We start from the raw sequence: 20,648 nt of genomic DNA on the forward strand, positions 1-20,648 counted from the left end.
TATCATCATTTCACACAAAGTTAAAACAGAATAAAACAATAGAAAAAAAAATGGTTATACGATTATAAGTATTTTGTTTTGATTTAAAATAACACAGTGTTAAAGAAAGTCTAAGATCTGTTCCATTCATAAGATGCATAGATACTGAAAATGATTTAAAAAGTGCTCTATAGGCACATGGAGGAAATTTCCACCTTGTGTCCTGAGAGATCTGCTGGGATGGTATACTGACAGCATTTTTATAGCTTTAAACTGCGGTGTGAAAACAACAGGTTACAGTGACTTAAGGATTCAGAGAAGATGTGGCCTTATTTCTTCCTGGCGGCTGAGTGTGGTCAACCCACTTGTGAGTCTGCGGATTGATTTTCATACCATATGGACAAGGATGTAGAGCAATGCCTGGATTCTATCAATTCTTTAAGAGGTTAGCATCCTCTTTAAAATGGGAAACAAATATGAAAAGTTATTGTCACTTGTAGTTTAAAAAGGAAAAATTGCACACTGGTATAATCCTTTGCTGTGATCAGATTGGGGCTGCACTTACCTTAACAGTAAATCACATCACAATACAAATCTGAGTTTAGGGTCATAGCAACTAACTGACATCAACAGCAGAGCTCACCAGTTTGACCTTTGACTTGTTTCCAAAAGACTAGAAATGTATCATCAAAAATACAGCAGCATTATAGAAGTATCATATAATTTATGTTGTGCATGAACACATACATGCATGTGCTCATTAAATTCAGTGATTTCCTGATGAAGATAGTTCCATCCTTTGCCATAGGGGGCTGCTCTTATTCTTGACTTGCTCCAAGGACGCCAGATAACCTCTTTTGTTGAGGAAGACTTTTGATCCAGTTGTCTTCCTCGTTAGTTTTTTAAACAGATGCTGCTGATACAGTTTGTTAGAATCAAATTTATTGGCTTTTTTAATTTTTGTAAAAGCAGGGAAAGAGATTGCTCAAAGCACATACAGACATCCAACATATAAAAGAAAGAACTCATCTTTATTGTCGCTGTGGATGTTTTATTCATTCATTCAGTGCTCGAGGTGACATTAGGAAAGTTTCACTATTCAGTGTACAGACCCAGTGCTTTGGTATAATGCCCCTAAAGCTGTGTCAGTGAATATTCTTTTATTTACAATGTATTAAATGACTAAATATAATGAGAAAGGTGTGCGACCACCACTTCAGCAACCACTTTCACATAAAATATAGTCTTTTGATTCAATGTGGCAATAAAAAAATATTGATAAATAGAGCTCATTATTATTATTGATTTTTACCATATTGCAGCATTAACATCTTTGCTACTCCTACTACTATTCCTACTACTACGGGGTTTATTTCTGTATCTCATTTCAGAGCAATGAATGAATAATAAACACAGAATTATTAGCATATTAACATGTTTCCACAAAACCTTTTTACCAAGAAACAACTAATGACTCTGGAGCTATATAGCAGACCTCAACATTATAAATGGCAAATAAACTAAGTGTGTAAAGTTGACATTTAGTACTCTAAAAAAAAACCAAAAAAAAAAACCCAAATAATATTATTAGTAATAGAAAAAAGCCATTGAAAATAATGTCATGAATCAGTGTGAGCTTGTTTCAAATTGAATGATTGATCTCTGCAGTCTGCTCATCAGGGCTCATGGAGACTGTTTATGGTGTGTCATTGTCGATTATCCATTTGATCCACTGGACGTAGTTCCTCACTTTGGTGTAAACTCCAGGGAAGTACGGGTTTGCACAGCTGATACCCCAGGAGACAATGCCCTCGAACTTGCCGTTGCAGATAAGGGGACCTCCAGAGTCACCCTGTAGATCACCGAGACAAATTAGAGATGATGAACAAACACGTTTTGATATGATGAAGTTTTTTTTTTTTTCAATTTCAGCCTTACTCTAGTTTTCAGTATTAACTGTGCATTATATAGTTATATAGTCTTTATTTACACACCATGGTACTTTGAAACTTGTGTCACCTTTACTTCTTTACAGATAGAGAGATAGATAGATCATTTAACAAGCATTCTTCATATTGTTTATATTAATAAACTAAGCCAAAAGGCTACTTTTAGTCCTGCTAGTGACACAGCTCTTGGGATGGCACTGTTGGGCTGTTGGTTGGTCCACCAATTTGGTCCAGACTGAATTAATCCTACTGAGACCCCAGGACTTTTGCTGCAGTGCCAAGAGGTTTACATTTTTGGTTTTTAGTGAAAACAACTGTTGGATGGACCGCCATGAAATTGTGCATATAAATTCATACTCAAAGAACCACTGTGCCAAAATACAGCCTCACAGAACCACTTGCATAGCCTTAGACTTTTTTGTGTTGTTCATCTGTTTCATACTCACTCCTAAAAAAGAATAGCCTATGGGCATGGACAGCGATAACTAAAAGGAGGGAATTAATGTTAAAAGTGGTTTGCACTGTACCGGCCAGCATTATGCTACCTCATTATGTACTGATTACAGCATACAACATATGCATGAAAAATAAAAAAGGAAAACGATAAATCTTCCTGTACCTGGCAGGAATCTTTTCCACCCAGTCGAGATCCAGCACACAGCATGTTTGAGGTGATCCTGCCCCAGTAGTAATAGCTGCACAAATGTTGTATTCTCACGTCCACGGCACGCAGCACAGGGGAGAGGTAGAAACTGTAAATCTTTGTCACACCCCAGCCGCTCACCGTGCAGACGTCATTGAGGAGTTCAGGGGTGTTTTCATCAGGCAGATCGGCCGGCTGGACGTTGGCGTTCAGCTGTGCCGGCTCACTCAGCTGTGGCAGGAGCCAAAGTTATAGCAGCACATTTATGAGATGCAATCACATCACTCATCAACAGAGAACAGCAGTGTGTGCATGTGTCAGGAGCCCCGTGTACAGTATCTATCATTTCAGGCTTCCGTTCCTCTGCTTACCTTAATGAGCATGATGTCGTTGTTGAATGTCTTGTAGTTATAGTTGTGGACATATATTTTTGAGACATTGAAGATCTGTTCAAATCCTTCTACCATGGTCAGACTGTGTTCACTCAACACAACCTTCATCAGGCTGCTCCTGGGGGCCAAACGCAGAGATAAAGTGCGTAAGAATCTACCCTCTAACTGCAAACTGCAAAGTACAATTTCACATCTTTGCTGCCCTTACTATAAATTAACACAGTCAACTATTATTACATCTTAACTCTTCTGGAAACATCATCAGTCTACGTTACTGTACCTGTGTGCCTCTGTCTAATATCTAGAGTCAGTACTTACGGTCTCCAGCAGTGGGCAGCAGACACCACCCACTGAGGGTGCACTAAGGTTCCTCCACAGTAGTGCTGGCCCCTCTCAGACTGCAGGGATGCCTGATATTTGATGGAGTACGGCACAACCTCCTGACCCCCAATGATCCTTGCTGCAAACGCCTCTGTGGATGGTGAGAACAGGCAGCGAGTCAGTCTTTTTAGATCATAATAGTTTTTGTTTTGAAAACTATTTTGAAAAATATTCTGTGGCGTACTACACTGGAAAGTGGAAAAATTAATAAATGTGTCTGTTTTAACCCTCCTTTCTGCTGTTGTTCAATTAAAGGCCCTGTCAGGATGCCGTACCTCTAAGTGTCTAACCAGGAGCTGAACATTTTAAAGATTGAGGAACTTACCTGATACTGAGAAAGTCAAAAGCAGCAGCACGGTAGACCTTCGTAGTGAACCCATAGTTATACTTATCACCTGAAATGCAGAAATATCACTTTAAGCAGCTTCTCTATACAGTATGTAATTTGTAAATTAATTGAATTGCTCACAAAGTCTCAATAAAATCTGGTTGGCTTTTTAAAAAAGGGAATGCATTTTGAAAAATGATGGCAGAGTCAAATCCTCAATACACATGTGCACCTTTATGGCCTTTTAAATGTGCAAAATGTCCCAACTCCATCCTATAATAGCTCAGGGCTCAGGGCTAAAATCCAATGGTAACAGTCTCTTAATGAGCCATAATTCAAGGGCCTTGCTTAAAATAAAATCAATAATGATTCATCATTATACTCCACTGTATCACCGTGCTTTTATTTTGAAAATAAACGTTCAAGTGACTATTCTAACGCAATTTTAGCATATGTGACAGGCTACTAAATACTGACTGTTAAATGTGAAAGAAGAGAAAGCTTGTACTTACCTGTTAAGTCCAAACACAGCAACCTTCAGATTACATCCAACTGGTGGGGCCGATGATCTCCTGTTGTCTTTTATAGTGTAACTGTATCCTTACCCAGTTCTTTTGTTTAAAATATCTTTTCGTCCTGTTCTGTACCGTGACAATCTCACACTGCAACAATGAGACTGACCTACTACATGACAAAGCTGAGGCGTTCTCTTGTATTATGTCTGTTGCACCTTGGGATATGAAGGTATTTAGGCTGAGAACAAAGTCATCACTCGGTTACAGACAGAGTAAATATTTACAGCTTTGTCGATGTGATCAAAATTGCTTTGAAAAAGTCATCATGATGTTGTTGTTTTGTGACAACATAATAAAAAATCGAATTAAACCTGAAAAATCAACAGTGTTTTTGTGCTTTGACTTATATTTACATATAAATTATAATCGAGTATATTATTTAAATAAGCGTCTTATTTACAAATCAACACACATCTTAATTAAGTTTAATTAAAGAAGTAAGTCACTAGAGGCAGCTTGTGGTTGGCCATGATGATTATATAGTCATTGCAACATGCTGAGATGTTCACTACGTGCTGTTTCTAGAAAGAACAGATTAACACCAGGGGAAAAGCCATTAAATCTTTACTGACTTAACTTTAAATCTATATGAATTACACGGTGTCTGGGAACATGCAGAAAACCTGCAAACACTTTATTAATCTCAGGTTACTCTGACTAACTCTGACTCTAACTGTGCTGCTTGCTCTCTCCATTACAATAGGCTATAAACTATACAAAGGCTATGGTTCTACTGACTACACACCCTGGTTTGGTTATACACACTAGTGCAGTATCTCACTGGTTTAACACACAGTTAGTCACAGATACTGTACAACTATGGCTTTGAAATTTAAAATTGGAAATGAAATATTCAGTAATGTACAAATGGGACTAATAAAACTAATACCTACTAATACTACCCTGGTAATAAAACAAATTCTGTAGTAATCAGTACTCATATACTCAATACTCATAATAATAATGCAGCTATTAACACAACTATGACCACAAGTGCTACTAAAACTCTTATTTAGAAAGACCCTAAAGCTAAAACATATTTTCTTGATTCATTGTTTCATCCATGAAATGTCAAAACACAGTGAAAAAAATCACAAGGTGTTGTCTTTACAGCTGCTTGTTTTGTGACCAACCCAAAAAAGAAATCCAGTCTGGAATGATATAAAGCAGAGAAAAGCAGCAAATCCTCATGATTCAGAAATGTGTTTTGAAATAAGTTAGAAAAGGAGAGACATTAGTCAGGTTTGTTGAATTTGAAGCAGCTGATTTTGAGTAACAGATGCTGACAGAATTAGAAAAAATTGGGAAATCTAGATACAAATGTAAACTACCTGTAGATTTTTCCTTTAAGTTCACATAAATTGAGCAGTTTATATATTTTTAAAAATCTGTCGAGTTGAACTTATACTGTACACAAATTCTATCATTTACTGTAGCTAAGTGTCTGTTCATCTATTTTAAAGTATTTCACTTATCACCTTTTTTTCTGTTAAATATCACTTAGTGAATGTCTTTTTAATAAGATGATACTGAGACCACTGAGCTCCCAGTATAGTTATCTAACCCCAGCACAGGGAATAAGCTGCAGGATGTGCAGTGTGTCACAATATTACCTCATGTACACTGAACCTAATTTTATAACCGATAACACATGGAAAATGACGCATACACACACTGTGCTGCACTCACCAAATGAGTCACATCTATCTTAATTCTTTCTGAGTTCTGGGTACCAACTGTTTCTTGCAAAGAATGACAAACTATCAAGAACATGAATGTTTCATCAGACTCTGGGCCTGTTTATCCATCCTTTAACTATATATTGCTTGACTTAAATCAGAGGTTGGGTTATTTAATATTACATCAGGCCCAGCAGTGTAACAGAGGCATGTCCAGGGGAACCCGAGGCATTTCCCAGGGCAGGTGGGATACGTGATCCTTCCAGCGTGTTCTGTGTCTGCCTCGTCCAATCAGAGTGCTGCACCTCCACAGGGAGGTGACGAGCACGTAAGGTACCAGGAGGCACCTCGATCAGCTGCTGAATCACCACTGCTGGGTCCTCTTAAATGTGAAATGTGAAATCTGCTCAGCTTCAGGCTCACCTCTGTCTCAACCATGACAGCCGGCACACATCATAAGCAGTCAGCCCCCACCTCACTGCTTACACTGGACCCACCCCACTTGTGAATAAGATACTTTAACTTGCTCCTAATCTGAAGAGCACAATCCACTGTCTTCCTGACTGTACCATAGACTAAGAATAAAACCACCTCACCAACAACCTTGCATAAGCATCCTGGAGCGACTGAGCAGTGGAATATCACAGTAGCAACAACTATGTAATTTGTACTAATTACGGGGTTAAATAAGTTATAAGACTTTAATTAAGTTAGTTAACTTAAAAAGAAAATATTATCAATCATTCATAAGTTATTGGCTTTCCTATTGGCAACCATTTACACGTTTGCATGGTCAGCTGTGCTGTGTTCAGGTTACAGTAGCTTAGCTGTTAATCACAAATATGTAACTGACAACTGAACACTGTCTCTGTTGCACAAAACTTAAAGGAATTGATCAACGTGTTTGTAAGTGACATTTTCCACAGGAGGAACTGCTTAAAGTTTGACCAGGAAGTCAATGCTGAGTCACTGGTGCTGTTGGAGAAGTGATGCTGGCACTGATAAGACCTCAGTGTCACCCCACTCTGGGGATTGTAAACCAAGAGTATCTCAGGATCATCACGGCTCCTCTCCAGCAAAACATTTTGTTACAGAGTCATGAATTAATTATTTTTTAAGTGAGCTGAGTTTATTCTTCTCATGTCAGTAATTAAAAAACAAATAGATTACTTGCAAATGTCAAGTGCATTTTAAATCATTCAGTAAATATGTCAACGCTGATGCTTTTTTTTTAAATAATCTTTGTCAAGACATTAAAGTATTTACACAGCCACAACTGGTGTAATTACACTTGAAGAAAACACTTCACGAGTTTGAAATTGTTTATAGATGTGCTCCAACCTCCTAAAACTCAGCAGCTTGACGAAAAAAAAATCTCAACTCAAGGTCCTCTTACTTGATTTCTGGCTTCATCAGTGTATGGAAATTGCTCAGTTTTGAGAAGTAGTATTTATAAATTAGTATGTAATTAATACATTCAATAAACAAAGTGAATATAGAAATAAAAAACAATATTTCTTAGTGTCAATCATTCATTATCTGTTAATACACTAGTTACAAATGGAGTTATAATTGTTGTCAAATACATTAATAAACATAAAAATGTTGTTATCACTGCACTACATTAGTGTGTTTGTAGTGAACAGGGGTGGGGGGGTGGGGTGGGGGGTGGGGTCTTGTGACTTAAAAATAGAAGAAAAAAAAGCCTCTATTTCCAGTCAGCTGATAAGTTTAGTGTGTGTATTAAAACAGGCAGGATTGTTCTGGATTAAAGCATTGTACCTTGTGATATACAGTTGGCTTTGCATTCCAGGGCCAGACAGATGAATGTGGGAACAGGGGAGCTGGCAGCCATGTGTAATAATGATGACAGCACTTGGACTGAGGAGTAGGTCATGTGGAAAAAAGGCGGTGGTCAGCACTCAGGGGATGAAAGAGGTACCAAGGGCCCGGCTGCAGCTATCAGTAGCAGGGAGAGCAACAGAGAGGGCTATTAGCCAGCCGAGGTCAGGAACTCCACAGAGGGATGATAGCAGTGATGAGACCTGCCTGAGCTGTGCTCCATTTTTAATGACACCCGGCCCTAGAATAGATGTGGAGCAGCAGTGCTGTCTTGACCTGATCTGATACAAAAGCTTTTGCTGCTTGTAATCAGTCAAAATCCTCATTAATCCTTCCTGGGGAAATCAATGAGGAGACACTGTACAATGACGAAGGGCTGCAGAGACCCTTACTCTTTCATTTAAGATGACAGCAGCCCATTTGATCCATATTAGGAGCTTCAACAACAGGCTGAAATTTGTCAAATATTGGGCACAGCTGACACGGCTACAACACCAGAGTAGCCGTACAAAAACATGATAAAACTCTACAGGAGGATCTGATGTACAGGTTCATGACAACACAATAAACACAGTGTATCCTTCACCTTTTATGTGACAGTTAAATGGGCCAACAATAAAATGGGTGATTACATAAACAATGGACAAGTATAGGACAGCTTGAGTAGGTCACGGTAGAGGTGAGACAAGGGGCCGTGCTGTGGAAGCTTCAATTATATATCCGTCCAGGACAAGGAGGTGACCATGGAAACTGAAATAAGAACTATAAGAAACCCGAGAGTGCAGGTGCGATGACTTCCCATTAAGATTAGCACACACCTGTGAAGCCTCTCTTTGCATGTAGACTGCTGCTCCCACTGTCTCACTATGGACCTGCCATCTTTACTGCTTTGCATACTGTTGGAAGCCTTGGCTGTAAATTGTAAGTAAACACCTTTATCTTGAATTTACAGGTTTTTTTAAATTATGTTTTTTATGAATGCATGACAGGGCTTTAAGTGAAGTTAAGCCTCTGGATTACAGTGACAGGAAAGTTGGGATGCACACTTTGTAGTCTAACATCCTGAAAAACAACATACTCACCATTTTGGGTTCATAACCTGAATATTTATTTACATGGGCCAAATGTGTATCTAATGTGCGATTAGTAACCCTTCTATTAAATTTTTAAAACATCCCTTTTAGCTGTGGCACTCTCAGCACTGATGCTCCCCTGAGAGGGTGTTTTGGCAAAAAAAGTGTGACTCAGAGCCATTTTCATCTGGGCATGACTGAGTGTCTTGCTGCTCTGAATCATAAATTACACGCGCTGAGTAATGTGGAAAGGGGAATGTAGCCATGACCTGAAATGTGGAGATGAGGATATTTTGTAGCACAGTTTTGTTCATGATATTTGTAACATACTGTAAATACACATGATTGTAGTTTGTTGAAGTGGCTGATCTTCTTGTTCATATTTTAAAGTATAATGAGTGGCATTGCTAAACGTCCTGGTACATGCACTTGGTTACTCAGTACAACAAAGTCATCTGAGATGAAGAGCCTTTGAAATAAAAAGGTCAGTAAAAGTGTCCTTATACATGAAAAGAATTTGAAACCTCGGGAACAAAAGATGAAGGCGAACAACAAAAATAACAATAAGTAATTGTGGCCAACACCCCCTTTTGTGTCTGCCAATTATGTCACAAAGATAAAATGTGAAGGGGGACTGATAAATATCTTGAACAGGATCTAGTTCTAGGATCTGGGCCTTCACAGAATTTCTCAGTTTCAAAAGTGACAGTTTTCTACTGTATTTTAGCTTATTTTGAAAACATGGATAGATTATGGTAAAAAAGTAGAGTTGTTTGCATTAAAGATGGCCATTGCATTACCAGTAAATAGTGAATTACATGTAATTGACCTGCTACGTGTACTGTTTAGCAGTGTGTGCAATAACCAAAAAGAACATATTATATTTTATTCTATACAATTTAGCCCACATGACACCGAATAGGATTCCCATTGTTCAAGGTTCAGTTCAAAGGTCTTACATAATGCTTTCGTGTACCTGTGTGTTTATCTCACTGCATAGAGTTACCATTTTGTTCTTGACACGCACCATTGCTGCTAATTATAGCTTGGGATCAATATCTAGGACAACAATGAGAAGGTATTGTTTCATCCCTGATGGCACTTCTGTGGCTGAAATGGCTCTCAGTCACTGGGATGGACACTTAAACACATTAAGTTTCAAATGTTCACAAGACTCTAAGGTCCATAGCCAGATTTTATAAATACTAAGGTCAAGATTCCCCCGACCCCCTTTAAAAAAGCAAACAGCTTCAAAATTTTGATAATCGACTGACTATCCAGCAGCTATCATTAGCTTAGCTTCAGTGACTCACTGACCTAAATTATGCGGTTCACTGACCCTTAATGGAAAGGAGCTATTTTTAAGTTTTGCGATTGGTAAATAACTAATGTTAGCATTAACAGCTTTTTACTTACCAGTTTAGTTGCAAGTTCAGCATGAAACTTCATTCTTTTACTCTAGTTAACTCTAGTTTCTATCACGTTTTTAATTCTACTGAAGTTAGCACGCTAACCAGCTAGCCCCCAGTGCGCCTCACCACTTTCCAATAGTGACTCACTGTAGCTCCCAATCTGTCCTGAACACGTACTGCTGCTTAGAGGGGGGCGTTTTATAACCGCTCGTATTATAAAGACAACTATGGCAAAGCTTTTGTCAAGTGACTGTTGTTTATTAAACAGCGATGATGTGAAGATGATGAAGAACACTCTGCTGACACTGTCTTGCTTGTATATAAAGAGGTTTATTACAAAGAAGTCCAGCATCAAATCAAGCACCATGGATTGCCTGAGAGAGGAGTCGAAGCCAATATGATTCTCTTCTGAATAACTGCTCTAACTCCCCGTCTACATGGGTTGGTTGTCTTCATGAACCTAAGACAACGTATATGATCCATACCATAAAAGGCCTCATTCAGAGAGACAGTCATCTCCCAAAACCCCCTAGACCTAAGACCAAAAAAGGCCACATTTTCCTAAACAGAGAAGCACCCATCTCCCAGTGCATCCTCTGACCTGGAGCTCCTATCTAAACATACCAAACCCATAAAGTTACATATCCTATAGAACTTCAGATACTACACGACAATCACCACCCCCTACTCCCAGCAGGAAACCACGTTTGGCGGCAGAGAAAACTTTCACTGCGGGCTATCAACACGTGAGAAAACACGTTCACATCAGTCTTCGTTCTCTAATTCTGACTAAAACATATCAGGAATTTCTCACAGCATCGTTGGTCAAAAGACAGGTCAACAAACTGTTAGCAAATAGCTGCAAATGTGCCCCCACTGGCAGTTACAGCAATTAACAACATATTAACACAATAGATTCAGCTTATTTAATAGGAGCTCTATACTGTTTGTATCCATGTGGTTTCACTTGGTTACAAACTGCTACAAATACATGATTCAACAAAAGTAGGTAGCTAATAGTTAGCACTAGTGCTAACAACTTTGAATACTGTCAACATTTATAAGCTTATTATATGTTTTGCATGTAAAATCTTAATTTGTAAGTAAGCCTATCAAGTACAAATTGTAAAATGTACCATATTTTCCACTGAATCGTAGCAAAGACATTTAAAATGGCACAAAACAGAAATAATCAAACAACAAAGCTTCAACTTGAGTAAATGGACTTGGTTACTTTCCACCACTGTTATTTAGGATTCAAACCACTACATAAAGAATACAAATCCAAAATCAAGTCAGTGTGTCAGTCAGTGTGATGTAATTGCGTTGCTCTGTGTTAACATGAGATCGATAAAATCATTGTGAGTCATTGTGCCTCAGAGATGAGATTGTTTTTCATTGATCTTTCAAACCAGAAGCATCTGTGCAGGGAAGTCCTCTGTGTTCTTTTATGACTTGTATTGTTCTTGCTGATGCTGCAACCTTCACTAAGAAAAATAACTAAAATGCTCTGTGTGGTTTGCACAAAAACCTTATGGACTAATGTCTCTAAATCCAATCTCAGCTGATCTTTATTTCCCTCGGCGTGTGTTGCAGGTCTATACGTTGCACAGGAGCGTATAGTTGGGGGATACGCACCAGTTCCACATTCAATCAAGTACATCGTGTCGATACAGACAACAGAGCGTCAGCACATCTGTGGAGGCTCCTTGATAAATAAATACTGGGTTATCACAGCAGCACACTGTGACATTGGGTGAGCTTTTTTTTTTTTTTTTTTAAATCTACTTGTACTGATTATAAATTTTATTTAAACTCAGGCAGAAACACAAATGGTGAAATCAACCACCGATCAGGGTCCACTGTACATCCTTGTGTTCTGATTTAGCCTTTGAACGCAGTAAATAAAAGGCCCAATTATGACCTCTGTTTGACTTCTGTGCATGTAAATATGTGAATATAGGATTTCATTTGAAGATCCAGTAAATTCAAGCCATATCAGGTATTCAGTTCTGCAAGTTATAGGGAGTGAGAGAAAGCACATGAAAGTGATACAAACACAGCAGTTACAATGGAGCTCTGCTACTGGAGACTAACACAAGCTGGCCTCAAGGCTCTCTGATAACACAACACGCTTTCATATAGATTACAAACACTCATAAAGAAGTAATAATTTTAGATGAAGGTTGGTGTTTGATCCAGCCTCTAGGGTTACAAGAGCACATCAGCAAACTGATATTGGCCTTTTATTAAATGGCACACTGGATTATCGGTGTCGTCAATTTCCAGAATGTCAGTGTTTCCTACTTCCCTATCAGTCAATAAATATCTGTCCTCAAAATCCCTCACAGTCTTTACAGAAGCAGCCAGATATTTTCCTCAGGGGGTTGAGGAGGGATTTTGAAGACATATACTGTGAGCACAAACACTGAGCTAAAAGGAAGGTGGATATATGAATGTTTGCTTTGCTCTGTAATTGCTGTATAAGTGTTTGTTAACGAGCTCATTGCAGTAGCTTTTTAAGGTGAGAATGTGTCAAGCTAAGGGTGTATTTACAGCTTGTTTTGCTGGAATATACCAAGTTTCATCCCAGCATTTCTTTTTTTATTACTGACATTCTGCAGGAAAAGCATTTATAATTACTAACCTTAATAAAAGTTGCTTCCAGATAAGTGTGTCAGTGCCAAGAACCTGGTATTGTGCATGTTGGTTCACCAGAACAGTTTACTGTAACACCCAAATGGAACAGAGCCATCATTAAGGCTATTACTCACACGTGTGCTTTTCCCACTTTGACAACTTTAATTGTTTGTTGTAAAAAATTCTGCCAGTGAAAGTAAAACTTTTCTTACTGTGACATGTCATGGCAGGAAAAACACACGTGTCACTAATAACTCACGTTAACAATGGTCCTGTTCTGTTCACTTGTCCCAGTGCGATAGAGTGGCAGCAAGCACAACACCAGGACTGAAGCATTTAAATGGAATTCAGCCATGATTAATAACACTATTAACAATGTCATAAGAACGAATGTCAAGTGGAAAAATCATTCATATGCTTCAAACACAGATATTATTTTATATTGTTTTTTTTATATAAGGCCTATTTCACCTCCTGCACCTGTAAATTCTTCTGTAGCCACCTGGGTGATAGATTGACAAAAGAAAATGTTCTGACCTTTTTAAAATCTGTGAGTCAAACCAAAAATCAAACAAACTTTAATTTAAGCAGAACTTCACAGTGCTCCCTCTCACTCTTAAAACACAATTTTCTTCCACGATCAGAGATGATAAAATCGATCATGGGATGAAAAAATGAGACCTCACCAGATTATCCCGAGTAGAATTTGGACCTGGTCTTGGTTCCTCATAACCAAGAGGAAACATCTATCACTTCTTTGCTTTTGTGGCATAAGCTAATTGGCTGCTGGCTGTAGCGTCATTTGTGGACAGAAATGAGAGTGATCTCAATCTCATGTAACTCTTGGTAACAAAGTGAATAGGTGTATTTCGTGTTGAAATATTCCTTTGATAGTGTAAAATATGGAACCTTTAATATTAAATGGAACCATTTGACAGCCACGGTAGTATCGCTGCATTACAACGTGCTGACTTTGATTTTCTTTTTTTACATCTGCAGGATACAACATATGATGATAGTGGCAGGAGACTACTCTTTGACCATCTATGAGGGCACAGAGCAAGAAATCACACCCCATCTTTTGTTACCGCACCCTGAGTACAACGTGACCACCAACAACAATGACATTATGCTCATAAAAGTACAGTATCCAAACTACTGGTTGTCTCCTGTTTTTTTAGATGTTGCTCTGAGACTGAATCAGTTTCAGTCACTCTCAGTAGGTCTGTTTACTGATCACTCTGCCCACCATCTCTCCAGCTGAGGGCCCCGGTCTATCTGAACAACTACGTTTCCATCGCCCTGCTGCCCAGGCAGGACAGCTCCATAGCGGAGGGCCGAATGTGTCGAGTGTCAGGCTGGGGATTCACCAGCCCCAGCGGGGGCGAGATCCCCTCGACCCTTCGTACTGTCAAACTCCCCATCGTCTCCACACAAAAGTGCAACAGCAGTGAGTCCTTTGGCGGCAGCATCACAAATAACATGCTCTGTGCTGGTTTCACTGATGGTGGAAAGGACGCCTGCCAGGTAAGAGGAACTTTTTGACTCAGTGTGGCTATAATAGTCAGTGACCAAAAGGAAAGATTTATAAAAGTTGCATGTTTTACATTGGAACATGATATTTTCCAGTGATAGTTTAAACAAAATGAAAAAACAACAATGGGAGTCTACGACGCAAAAGAATAAGATATATCAGGCTTTGGATACACAGGCAATACTTGTTAGTAGATCAATTCATTGTTAGTTTTGGTCTTTTCATGGGATTTGTTGATCATTGGACCTATTCAGTAAAGCATGACTCTAAGAAGAAGTCATGATGTTTCTTTCCCGCTGGTTCAGGGGGACTCTGGGGGTCCGCTTGTATGTGAAGGCCGGGTCTACGGCGTGGTGTCCTGGGGGAGAGGCTGCGCTGAGGCTCAGTTTCCTGGAGTCTACACTGCTGTGTCCAAGTACCGCAGGTGGATAGACAACACCATATTTAGCTACTACAGCAGGTGTGACAAGGATTAGAGCCCAGTGTCACTGGGATAAAGACAACACACTCAAGGGAGACCTGACGTTCTTCATTTTAGTTTAGCCTGCTTTGATTTAACTTTTCTTTTTATCAATTGTGCACATTTGATCATATGTTCATGTGTTAAAGGAATAGTCCAACAGTTTGGGAAATACATTACACTTTCTTACCAAGAGATAAATGAAAGGATAGATATCACTCTTATATCTACAAGCTAAATATGAAGCTACAGCTATCAGATGCAGCTGCAGCTAGCTTAGCATAAAGACTGGATGCAAGGGGAAGCTGAACAAATCCACCTACCAGCAGGTCTAAAATGTGTTAAATGACACATCTTGTTTGGTTATATGTAGTAAACCCACAGTATAAAAACATCAAGTTGTGGTTTTTGCTAGTGCTAAGTTAACTCTCAGCAAGAAAGTAAAAAAGTGTATTTCCCAAAATCTTGAACAATTCCTTTATGTATTAAGGCTTGAATATTTATCATATGATCTGTTTAAAGCATTTCAAAAATAAAACAAATGATGATCATCACCCCTCTGACTAAACAGGACACATTAACAACACATTACCACAACAACAGCAAAGAGGTGCCATATCAGATTCAGAGCTTTCAAAGCCTCACAAATAATGATTTGAAATGCTGTAAGCAAGCGCACTCACAAGTAACCGGGTCTATCTGCAAATCATACGAGCAACCAATGCTCAGATGTGACACAGCAGCAGAACGGGAACCCTGCAAAAAACAAACACCTTTGTGAAGCTGACTATGTTTAATTTAGATAGACTGCAGCTGAAATGATTAGAAAATGAATCAGCACCTATTTTGATTAATGTAAGTAAACTGCAAAACATTTGATTGTTCTGGCTTTTCAAACATGAAGATTTGATGAATTTGTTTTCTTACATGATTTCTAAGTGAAAATATTTGGGTTTGGCACCGTTGATCAGATAAAAATGTTACCTTGAGCTCTTAGAAATTACGGTAGGCATTTTCTTCTGATGTAACAATGAATCGATTCACTACAACAATACTAAACTACAATAATTATTTGAATCAGCCCAAATAGTTGATTCAGCTGAAGGTGATTTTACATTTTTCACTCTATTGTTTGTGGGTTAGTTGTTTTGGATTGCAAAAAAAAAAAAACATCAAATAATAAAGTTCATACTTTTGACAAACTCAAATAATATTGAATGCAGACATAAACAGCACACAAATGGATTGATTTATTCTTAGCAGACTCATTTAATCAATAAAAGAACATTATTACATATAGACTTCAATCTGAATGTCAATTAACTCACTTGATTGCAATAATTAAGAATCTATATACTGTACGTGTGTGTGTTGTGGAGGAAGACAGAGCAGCTGCTTTTTGATGACCCTGTGGTTAGTTTTCAGAATAAAGCTGAATTAGTAGGTTAATGATTACTGCCAATTTCATGTGGTTTATTTATGGACTAGTCTTGTTGTAAACCTGGCACTATGCATAAAGCACCTTAACGTGTGAGAGTTGAGTAAATGCATGGAATTGGTTTAGAAATGGAGACTGAAATTGTGCGTGTGTTATCAAACAGTGACATGGACTGGAGTGTTTTCTTGTTTTATACACTTTAATAAATGACTCATCATCACATCTTGTCTTTTTTTTGTTTTTTTCCACCCACTCCCTGGCTGACTTCTTTACAAGGTCGATAACACAGCTCGGAAGCTTGTCGCTGCTCGTGGCTTCAGAGTGGAGACTTGTAACAACTGATTACACAAACAGTTTGGATAGATAACTCGCACAGTCCTCTTCAACAATTCGGTAAAGCCATTAGAGGGGGACAATTAATTAGTCAGTCCACTGATTAATTTTTAAAAGCCACTGTGATCCAGTTTGGTTTAGAGTGTAAGTCTTGGTTGCTTGTCACGAGCCTTGTTAGAAAAACTGATGAATTATCCCAAAACTGGAATACCCTCATGAAATATGCATGGGCTCAGTCTTCCCTCTCAGCAATCTGGCTCTGACACATCACTGGACTCCTCTTCCTCCCCCTGGCGAAGCCTCAGCCAGCAGTGATTCCTGTAAAGGCGAACAGAAGCCTGGCCAGGTGAAATCAGTACAGGCTGCATCACACCTGATAGGTGTAGGCGTATCACAACAGAATGAATAGTTGATGGCCTACTTTGGAGGCATCTCCGGTTTCACCGCTGGGCCCTGTTTGTCTATGATGATGGGCGTGTTGGTGCCCCATGTGATTGATAGGTTTCAAAGTCTTTTATGCCTCTGATTTTACAGGCTGTGTTACATAAAGGCTGATTCCTTTTGTTCTGACATGAGAAGACCTCTCTGGGGAGTGTTAGAGTATATCGCCTGACACGGTTGATCCAAAGCTCCCTATGCATGCTCACCAGCTCACAAAGGAAAATGTGCCTCTCTGGATTTGTGTGTCTCATGTGGAAAAGTATTGATCGAGGCACACAGATTGTGGCCGTTCCCTGAAAAGCTTCTCCCAGCGGACTCCCAGCTTTGTGGCAGCAGGGAAGACAAAATATGTTTTACGGTGATAATGACTTCTTTTCCCCAAAAACTAGGACACCAGCATTCATTATTTTCCGATATGTGTTATTCAAAGAATAAAGTTTCCTTTAATTCCTCGGGCTGCGATTTGCAGGGTGGGAGGGTATGCACACAGACAGTATTCAGATCATTTACTTAAGGAAACGTACAATACATATATAACATGAAAACATACTCCCACTGATGCGAAAGTATAAGTATTTCAAGCCAAATTTACTTAAAGTATCAAAAAGGAAAACACAGGTTCTGCAGAAACATGCTACTTACACTGATGAATTTTACTGTTGTAGCTAGTTTGAGGTGGAGCTAGTTTGGGGTTAGGCCCCTCCAAAGGGTCCCAAGAAAAATCTGAGGGGCCATGAGATCATGAATGGGAAAGAAGAAAAAAAAAACAATTTTCTTCTTCAAAGGTTTGCATTCAGGTATTAAAGGATTATGTTGGGTAGTGTTTGTATACATGGTAGTATGTTTAAATGAGAGTCCATATGATCAATAATAATAATAATAATAATAATAATATTTACATGTACAGAGTCAGTATCATAATCAACAATACAATCACAATAATAACAATAACAATTTTTATATTCATGTGGTAAGGGTGGGGAGAGACACCAGAATGCCAGAAGGGCAAGCAAAGGCGCCCCAGCTTCACCCCCCCCAGCGTTGCACCTGGGAGCCCATGGAGGAGATAGCTGCAGGAAAGTGGTAAAGCTCCCCCACCCCCCCTCATCCACTTTCTTCTGAGATGTAGTGGAGTAGAAGTAGAAAGTAGAATAAAAAAGAAACAAGTTCTGTAGAGACCTCGAGAAAATGTCCAATGTTACTTTCCAGCAGTGTTTAGGTGTCTGCCCGTGTCGGGGCTGAATCGCCTGGTGATGGCAGCAGATGTTTCATTATTCAGGCAACCTTTTTGAAGATGAATGCTTTGTTAATAGAAAAGAAAAACATTGATGGGTTTCAAGTATGTCACAACAAAAAGTGGCAGATGAAAATGCACATGACTCACTTGAACCACCAGGGGGCATTTGATCATTAAAGCATGAGGAAACAGAAAAACAACAGCTGAGGTGCAGACCCGCTGGCACACTCCCTCCTCTTCGCCTCCTCCTTGATTATAATGAGCCCTTCCTCTGAAGTGTTGTGTCTGCGCATGAGAACGTTTCATCACACTGAAAATGAAATGATTATGAATGTATTAAAAAAAAAGCACAGTCATGGCTCTGTTTTCATTCTGCTGGTGATGCTTCATTAGAGGTAAAAAGAGGAAGAGGGGCCGGACAGAGAGAGAAAGCTGGAAGAAAATGTCCCTGGTCCTCTGTACTTATTTTGGCCGTGGTGCAGAGTCTTGGAGGTCAGACAACTGTTCGAGTTCAGTGGGATGCCAGGAAGCTCCGAGGCATCACAGAAGCTGAGATGAAAACGTGACTGGATTATTGTGAGGTCCTCTCCTCAAAACCAAAGAGCCACTCAACTTCACAAACAGCCCCTTTTTGCATTTATCCCCTTCCTCTTTTTTTCCTCTTCTGACCCTGCAGAGATTCATGCACTTTATTATTATTTTTTTTTACAATTGCGCTCCTTAATTCTTTGATACGGCTTCAGCCAGGAGGCTTGTTCATGAATCTGGGACGACAGGCATGTGTGAAATATGCAGAAGATGGAATGACTGGCTCGGAGGCAAAGACTGAATTACGTTTTTTTTTTCTTCTAGGTTTTAGAAAGGACAATCATTACCAAAGTCTACTTGGTTTTTTTTTTTTTTTTTTTTTTAGAGAAACGGACAAAGGCAATGGCAGAAAATAGCCTCTCTGTGATTCTCCATCATTGTTACTGTGCAGTCAAATTGCTTTTCATAGTAAAAGCATTCTTGATGGCTGTATTAGACACCAAAAATAGATGCCGTCTCGCACAGGAGGACAGATCCATGGGATAATGAGGAGGCTGAGTGACTGAATCAGCCACTTGAGTTCAGACTACCTCCACTCCACAAAATGCAGCACTCACAGTCAATTGTCTCAGTGAGGTCTAAGCCCGAGACAAAACGAACCATTAGCCAAACACAGAGAATAAGTCATGTATTCCAGCTCTAGAAGACAGAAAAGTTTAGTAGTTATGTCATAATTCGGACGACGGTCTTTCAGGATTTTACAACCAGTCAGTACTATAATACATTATGTCTAAATTGGGGCCATTCGTTTCCTGTTTCCACTGAGAAGAGTTTGAGGCTAAATGGAGACGAATAGCTTAAGTGTTATGTCCTGACAGTTTTGGCAGCACACACCTGGGAGGGCACAGCTGAATATTAGAAAGGCATTTATCGAGTCAGGAACATGGTGCTGGATGACAAGAGTGGGAAACATCCTGTACAGTAGCCAGGGCCACATTTACATATAACCAAGCTTGCCAGTGCCCTTTTTATATTACAATAAATGCAGCGTCTTAAAGTGAGTCATTGTGCTGCTTGTGTGAGCGTTGTCTTAAATCACTACAGTGCAGGGCCCTCATGATTTGGGAGCAGCACTGCAGGTGTAGCTCATCAAGTTGCCTACCACCCCACATGTGGATGATTATATTAGTTACATAACTGGAAAATCCTCCAACACAGGACAGCTCGCTTAATGGAAGTGGTAAACAATTACAAAAGGAGTGTGAGGCTGAAGTACAATGTAAAATGTCAGACTGTGACAGCCCGAAACAGAGTAGAAGAGAGAGTGATTAGTATTGAGGAGCAGGATGGCGATGATAATTGCAAACAACAGCTCTTCAGTTTGCATGAAAGACATTTAACCACGGAGGATGAGAGATATGCGCAGTGTGTCATCTCTCTTTTCATCCCCCTCGACAGTCGAGCGAGACGGTCTGAGAGGAAGTTCTTTGGATTCTCGGCTCAAAACATTTTGCTGAATTTGTTTGTTCCTTAATTACCAACTACAGGCATGAAGAAGCATCTTTTGGTTTTGGTCTTTAATATGTAAAGAATAAACGGCAAGATACATTTTGAAAAGCTGCTTCCACCTCCCGACTTTTTTTTGCTTTTTTCTTTTGCCTCTGCTCTCTACCACGTCCTTTTTGCTGCTCAGTAGATTTATCAAGTTTCCCCTCAGAGGATTAGCAGAAAGTAGAGCACTTTAATCATGTTTCCTAACTTAGGGCTGCCATCAAAGGGAGGCA

At 39.3% G+C, this 20,648-nt stretch overlaps 2 protein-coding genes and 1 long non-coding RNA gene across 5 annotated transcripts; 2 read left to right on the forward strand and 1 right to left on the reverse strand.

The window, feature by feature from the left end:
- Nucleotides 1–93: 93 nt before the first annotated feature.
- LOC139621056 (uncharacterized) lies at nucleotides 94–3,792 on the forward strand. Of its 3 annotated transcripts, none has more exons than XR_011690923.1 (4): nucleotides 94–424; nucleotides 3,045–3,105; nucleotides 3,269–3,444; nucleotides 3,600–3,792. It is a non-coding gene; the product is annotated as an uncharacterized lncRNA (long non-coding RNA). The 3 variants fall into 3 exon arrangements; XR_011690924.1 differs by having other exon boundaries at nucleotides 94–346; XR_011690922.1 differs by lacking the exon at nucleotides 3,045–3,105.
- On the reverse strand, nucleotides 900–4,236 carry LOC139621055 (trypsin). Its single transcript, XM_071477266.1, has 6 exons — nucleotides 4,185–4,236; nucleotides 3,670–3,739; nucleotides 3,282–3,435; nucleotides 2,943–3,081; nucleotides 2,548–2,802; nucleotides 900–1,831 (listed from the first exon to the last, which is right to left on the reverse strand). Exons 2-6 carry the CDS (start codon nucleotides 3,722–3,724, stop codon nucleotides 1,676–1,678), a joined length of 759 nt encoding a protein of 252 aa, XP_071333367.1. The 5' UTR covers nucleotides 3,725–3,739; nucleotides 4,185–4,236; the 3' UTR covers nucleotides 900–1,675.
- A 4,343-nt stretch (nucleotides 4,237–8,579) lies between these two features.
- Nucleotides 8,580–16,545, forward strand: LOC139621057 (trypsin). The gene is made up of 5 exons (XM_071477268.1): nucleotides 8,580–8,689; nucleotides 11,850–12,009; nucleotides 13,893–14,034; nucleotides 14,154–14,420; nucleotides 14,733–16,545. Exons 1-5 carry the CDS (start codon nucleotides 8,635–8,637, stop codon nucleotides 14,901–14,903), a joined length of 795 nt encoding a protein of 264 aa, XP_071333369.1. The 5' UTR covers nucleotides 8,580–8,634; the 3' UTR covers nucleotides 14,904–16,545.
- Nucleotides 16,546–20,648: the final 4,103 nt, after the last annotated feature.

This window comes from Trachinotus anak, unplaced genomic scaffold (genome assembly GCF_046630095.1).
Source record: "Trachinotus anak isolate AG129_WGS33_773 ecotype Australia unplaced genomic scaffold, CSIRO_AGI_Tana_v1 ptg000004l, whole genome shotgun sequence".
Taxonomy (NCBI): domain Eukaryota; kingdom Metazoa; phylum Chordata; class Actinopteri; order Carangiformes; family Carangidae; genus Trachinotus; species Trachinotus anak.

What these genes read in the sequence shown, in the direction of transcription:
- LOC139621055 (XM_071477266.1), bottom strand. Translation starts at nt 3,724, where the DNA reads ATGGGTTCACTACGAAGGTCTACCGTGCTGCTGCTTTTGACTTTCTCA. An exon ending in ACGACATCATGCTCATTAAG is followed by an intron (nt 2,803 to 2,942) that starts GTAAGCAGAGGA and finishes CTCCTGCCACAG; the next exon opens with CTGAGTGAGCCGGCACAGCT. An exon ending in GTGGAAAAGATTCCTGCCAG is followed by an intron (nt 1,832 to 2,547) that starts GTACAGGAAGAT and finishes GGTGATCTACAG; the next exon opens with GGTGACTCTGGAGGTCCCCT.
- LOC139621057 (XM_071477268.1), top strand. Translation starts at nt 8,635, where the DNA reads ATGGACCTGCCATCTTTACTGCTTTGCATACTGTTGGAAGCCTTGGCT. An exon ending in GGAAGCCTTGGCTGTAAATT is followed by an intron (nt 8,690 to 11,849) that starts GTAAGTAAACAC and finishes CGTGTGTTGCAG; the next exon opens with GTCTATACGTTGCACAGGAG. An exon ending in ATGACATTATGCTCATAAAA is followed by an intron (nt 14,035 to 14,153) that starts GTACAGTATCCA and finishes CCATCTCTCCAG; the next exon opens with CTGAGGGCCCCGGTCTATCT.